This window comes from Emiliania huxleyi (assembly GCF_000372725.1).
Source record: "Emiliania huxleyi CCMP1516 chromosome Unknown EMIHUscaffold_192, whole genome shotgun sequence".
NCBI lineage: Eukaryota > Haptophyta > Isochrysidales > Noelaerhabdaceae > Emiliania > Emiliania huxleyi.
In genome coordinates this window covers 173,999-179,998 of record NW_005200670.1, presented here as the reverse complement: position 1 = coordinate 179,998, position 6,000 = coordinate 173,999, and the positions used below count along the sequence as shown (strand labels likewise).

The 6,000-nt window shown below is 67.7% G+C and overlaps 1 protein-coding gene across 1 annotated transcript; it reads right to left on the bottom strand.

The window, feature by feature from the left end:
• Positions 1-365: 365 nt before the first annotated feature.
• On the bottom strand, positions 366-1,844 carry EMIHUDRAFT_233538 (hypothetical protein; the record flags this gene model as incomplete). Its single annotated transcript, XM_005782164.1, has 5 exons — positions 366-383; positions 918-944; positions 1,037-1,205; positions 1,383-1,759; positions 1,833-1,844. 5 exons carry the CDS (start codon positions 1,842-1,844, stop codon positions 366-368), a joined length of 603 nt encoding a protein of 200 aa, XP_005782221.1.
• Positions 1,845-6,000: the final 4,156 nt, after the last annotated feature.

Sequence of the window (6,000 nt, the reverse complement as noted above, 5' to 3'; positions counted from 1 at the left end):
GTGGGGGGAGGGGAGGGGGGAGAAAGGAGAAAATTGGTTTAAGAATAAGAGAAGGGGTGAGACAGGAGAGAGATGTGTCTTGGGAGGGAAGGGGGGGGGGGGAGAGGCACGTGGAGGGCAGCAGTGGGCCAGGTGGCCAGGTGTGGGGAGCTGGCAAGTCTGTCGGGGGTGCCTTTCGCTGATGGTGATTGACGCCGCGGTGTTCCAGCACCCAAGCAAGGCGCCACAAGCACAGACCGACAGTTCTGTAACCATACCAGAAAGCTGTATTCACACCTACCTTCCAATGTCAGTGATTTTGTCGAAGATCCGGCGGGTTTATCGCCACAAGCCACCAAATGCCGCCTCAGGGCGCCAGCCACCTCTTACACGCAGCCGGCGCCCTCTCGCGGCAAAAGGGTCGAGCGAGCGGGAGAGTCGCGATGGTCGTGTAAGAGAGGCACGCGGGTGCGCAGACATCGCGGAGAGAGGCCCTCTTGCGCCGCCAGTAGCGTTCCGCACTCCCCACGCCACCAAATGCCGACTCATGTGCGCCTGCGCGTTCTAGCCGTGTCTCGTGGGGAGGTGAACGCGTCCTGTTGAGTGGTGGGATGTCTTGTGTGGGTGTTCGCCGCCTATATGCTCTATCCTGCGGCAAGACGGACGTGTTTTGACAATCGAAATCTACCTCAAAATTTGCGGCCGCCCCTCGAAATTTGCTGATCAAAATTTGCGGTGGCCCGGATCGAAACCTGTACTTTGGCCAATCCCGAGTCGCGGATGGTCGATTCCCCGCGCAGCGCGCAGGTTGGTACGGGACCCCTTTTGATACTCGAAACAATCACCTCTGTGCGCGCGTGGGCGCTGTAGCTGTGAAGGTCGTCGGCCCGGGGCAGATTTTGTACTGTTACGTGCGTGATAAACTCAACGGCTCACACCATCGCCTTGCTCTCATCCTCGGAGGCCTTGGGGTCCGGCGCGTGCAGGGCCCGGAATATCTTGTAGTGCAGAAAGGCGAACGCGGGCGCAAAGGGCAGAAGGTGAATTTGCCCTGTACCATGTAGAAGAAGGGGTAGACGAGCCGCTGCACGACCAGGGCGAGGCCGAGGACGCCGGCAGAGCCGGCGTCGACAAAGATGGTGTAGAGCCAGAGCGAGGTGAGGAAGACGGATACGACGCGTGGAGGCATCCCGGAGGACTGGTTGGCGCGTGGCGGGGCAAGGGGCCTGCTCAACCATGTTGCCGCTGAACCGCGAGGAGATGCTGCTCCAGTCGGGCGTCACCTGGTTCAGCGTGCGCGCTCGGTGAGTGGGGGGAAGGAAGGGGCTCTGCGTCGACGACGGATGCGCGAGCTGTCCGCGACCTTGTCCGGCGGGATCATCTTGAAGATATGGACCGCGCACATCCCATTCACTGATGTGCCAAGCATGTTGTAGTAGACCACGGACCAGGAAACCGTCGCCAGCATCGGCACGCGGCATGCCTTTGCGAAACCATCGACTGCGGCCTCGATTGTGAGCACGTCGCCACCATCGTCCCCAAACCCCAAAAATCCACGCGCCTTGAGCGCCTCGGCGCCCCCCAGCGGAAGCGCCGGCCCTGTGAGCTCGGACAACTGGTAGCACAGGATGGACACGACGATGCCCATGAGCATGCCCCCTGAAGCGATGGCGAAGTTGAACGGGCCCGAAAGCGGCAGCTCCATGAAGCCGAGGTGGACCATGGTCCAAGGGACAAGCACCAGAGCCAACTTCGCAGAGGCGGGACGCACGATCGAATCCTGAGCACTTGAGCACTGGATAGGGTCGATTCCGCGTGGTACGGGACCCCTCGATCGTCTCGCCCTCCCTCACTGGTGCGTTCATCGGGGGGGGTCATAACAAACACGGTACAGGATCGAATCCTCATTATTCATTTGGGGTGCCCTTCTCCTTTTTTATGTCAGCCGCCCACCCAGTCAGCCAGCGGAGGAGGGATGTTGAGGGTGTACACACACACACACACACACACAAGAAATCACGACTGACACTCACACACACACACACACACACACACACACACACACACACACACACACACACACACACACACACACACACACACACACAAACACACACACACACACACACAAGGCCCTCCCGTGAATTAGCACACACAAGAAAAAACAGGCAGAAAAAAATTGCCGATTTTTCGATGATCTCTCGGCGTGATCCCTCTCTGTGCTTTGTGGCTCACGAGCGGCCGCCGCTGTGCGCTGAGGCGTACGCAGCTCGGCGTGAGAGCGGCGGCGGCGGCGGCAGTTTGACAGCGTCCTGCGCCGCGTCCGCCGCTGCACCGCGCTCTCGACTTCATGCACTGCCAGCGGCGCCTCGCCGTCGTCTGCTGCGGCGTCGCTGCAGCGGCGGCTCACAGGTAGGATGCAGCGGCGGCGCTGCGATGGCAGCCTGGTCGCTGCATCCGCCAACTCCACGAGCCGCGCTGAGCGCCCGTCGGCCGGGACCGCAGATGCGAGCGTGCAGGCGGCGGCCCCCTTGGCTACTTACTTGCAGGCAGGCGTGACAGATCGCGGCAACGATGGCGGCCGAAGTCCGAGAATGGCAGTTGCCGCCGCCGCCCCCAATCGGGTAATTCAACCCCTCGTCCTCACTCGCATGATTCGCTCACGACGCGCGCGACCCACCCGCTCATATCCGCCCCGCGCTCCGCCCCGACTTCGGCCTCAGGCATCCACCTCGACCCAACTCGACTCGCTCAAGCCGCAGCCGCGCGGTCGGCGGCTCCGCTGCGCCGCCGCCGCCGCCGCGTGCTGCAACCACCATCGAGCCGGTGAGCTGCGGCTTGCATCCCGGCCTGTCCGATGCGTTCTGCCGCGTCCTGCTCCCTCTCTCTCAGGCTGGCTCGCTCCTGCCTCGCTCAGGCGGCAGTCTTGGCGCCGACAGCCAAGGCGCCGCGGGTGCAGAGGCGTGCCGACGCCTCCCCCCCCCCCTCCCTCCTCTCGTGCACGAGAAGTTGACCTGACCTACGCGGAGCCGTCTCGCAGGCGCGGCAGTTCGGGCTCCGTGGCACGGTCCTCCTCGGCCGCCTCCCTGTCGCGCGTCTCCTCGACCGCCTCCTTCGACTCGTCGTCCGACGCCGCCTGCTCCCCCCGAGAGCCGGCGGCGGTCGATCCGGCGCGGCCACGAGCACGCCCTTTAGTTCCCACCCCGGCGGCGACGGCGGAGGCGGGGGCGAGGGCGGAGGCGGTGGCGGCGGAGACGGCAGAGGCGGCGGAGAAGCCGGCGGAGAAGCCGGCGGCGGAGGAGTTCGAGGCGCACTACGCGATGCGCAAGCGCGACCGCGAGGAGTTCGAGGCCGGCGACACCGCCGCCGCCGCTGCCGCGCCGCCGCCGCCGTCCGACGCGCAGAGGTTCCTAGACACCTCCGAGCCGGGGAAGGCGGAGTCGGGGGCAGAGGCGGCGGAGGCGGCAGAGGAGGAGGCAGGGCCGGCGGAGGAGGGGGCAGAGCCGGCAGTTGAGGTGGCGGGGGCGGTGGGGGCGGCGGGGGCGGCGGCAGGGGCGCGGGCGCAGGCGGAGGCGGAGGAGGCAGAGGCAATGGAGATCGAGGCAGGTGCTGAGACGGTGGCGGAGACGGCGGCTTCCGATGGCTCGGGAAACGATGATTTGGAGGATGAGAGCTGGTCGCCGTCGCAGCTGCGCGCTCTGGTCGCCGGCGCGCCGCCAGCGGACACTTACGCGCGCGCCCGCCGCCCCGTGAGCCCGGCGGCGCAGACGGAGCGGTGTGCCACGGTAGGTGTCCTCCGGCTCGGCCCCGACCAGTTCGGGACGAGCTCGTACTGGCTCACCGAGCCGGCGCTCGCAGCTCGTCCGCCCGAGGAGGTGCAGATCGCCATCCGCGCCGTCGTGCAGCTCTGGCTCGAGGCGCAGCCGTCCTGTGGGCAGAAGGACGCCCCCGTGACGCTCTCCGACGTCGGCCTCATAGCCGCCGCCGACCCCGAACCCCCAGCCGGGCCTCGCTTCTCCAAAGCCTTCGTGAGCGAGCAGACGGGGCAGAGCGCGGTCGCTCTGCGACGATTGTGCTGGCTGGAGGCGGAGGCGCGCGAGCGGTGGCGCGCGGAGGTGTGGTCTGACGGCTCTGCCGAGTCGCCGACTGCGCCGCCGGCCCCTCCGCCTGCCGCCCCTCCGCCTGGCCCGCTGGCCACACCACCCGGCCCGCTGGCCGCTCCGCCGCCCGCCCCTCCGCTTTCCGCCGGCTGTCGTGCGGTGACCGTCCCGCGAGGGTACCGCCCGGGGCAGCTCCCTGCGATCACCACCCCCATGGGACTGATGCACGCTTGCATCCCAGCCGGCTGCATGCCCGGCTCGATGATCCACATCCGCCTGCCGTCCCAGCCGCCGCCGCCGCCGCAGCCGCCCCGTGCGTACTCCTGCAGGGTATGCAGAACGCCCAAAAAGGAGGCAGGTAGCAGGTGCCAAGTCTGCCACCCTTTGGACACCAAGGCGGCGGCGGAGAAGGTGCAGCAGTAGCCGAGATCTGGCCGAGATCGCGCCGATATCTAGCCGAGATCGCCGGCCGAGAGATGTCGCCGAGATCTAGCCGGAATCTGGCCCGCTCTTGTCTCAGGAGGCGGAGAAGGCGGCGAAGCGCGAGGACACGGAGGTGAGGGGCTCGTCCAGCAGCTACTGGGAGGTGAGGGGCGTCGTCCAGCAGCTACTGCGTGAGAAGGCGGCGGCGGTGAAGGCGGCGGAGAAGGCGGCGGCGGCGAGGGCGGAGGCGGCGGCGGCGGCGGCGGCGGCGGCGGCGGCGAGGGCGGAGGCGGCGGCGGCGGCGGCGGAGGCGGCGGCGGCGGAAGACCCGGCGGCGGACAAGGCGGCGGTGAGGCAAGCTCTCCGACCTCCCAAGCTGTCGGGTGAGGCGGCGGCGATTGTGGCGTCGGCGAGGGCGGCGGCCGCCGCCTCGGCGGTGGCGCTTGCGGCAGTGCGAATCGTGCTCCGTCAGAGGTGTTTGCCTGAGTGGCACCAGGAAGAGCAGTACCGCCGGGAAAGGCGCTCGCTCCTCGCAGGACCAACCGACGAGCGGGCGGGCGGGCTGCTGCTCCGTACTAGCGCGGCCTCCGAGACGGGCTACCTCGGCGTGCGCTTCCGGCCCGACTTCCGGCCCGGCAACGCGATCCACGAGAGGCCCTTCGAAGCGGTGGTCTCGCACCGGAGGGGCGATGTGACGCACCTCGGCTTCTTTGAGACGAGGTTTGAGGTGGCGATTCGATCGCTGGACGAGCCGAGATTTGCGTTCGGGAATCACTCGCACGCTCTGCCACAGGCGGCGTACGAGCTCGCGTTCGAGATGGCGGCAGCGTCGGCGGATTACCATTGGCAGCGGCGATCGCTGCTTGTGGGACCCGTCGCCGAACAGGCCGACGGGTCGCTGCTCCACACGAGCCCGGCCTCCGAGACGGGCTACGTCGGCGTGCGCATCCGGCCCGACTTCCGGCCCTCGGACCACTCCGAGCCCTACCAGGCACTCGTCTCGTACTCGGGCGAGGGCACGACGCACCTCGGCTACTATGCGACGAGGGCGCAGGTGCGGCAGCGCCAGTGAGATGATTCGAGATTTGCAGTCGCATCATTCGCCCATCTGCCGCAGGCGGCGGTCGCCTACGCCATCGAGCTTCAGAGGCCGGAGCAGCTGAGGCGAGAGGAGGCTATCGCGGCGACGGCGCGCGACAAGCTGCTCAGCGGCTCGCACATGTATCTCCGTGAGATACGCCACCGCGAGCGCTACCCGGGCGACATCGGGCCGATCCGATTCGAGGCGCGGTTCCAGAAGCACCCCGTCTACGGCTCGGTCTCCAAGACCTTTCGCCCGAAGAGCGCCGCCATCGCCTTCTTCCACGCCTACATCGACGCGACGCACCGCGGCGCCGGCCCCACCGGCGCGAGAGAGGCGGGCACCGTTGCCGCCCTGAGAAGGGACGTGCGGGCCGTCCGCGCGGGCGCGCAGGCCTTCGCCGAGCGGGCAGAGGTG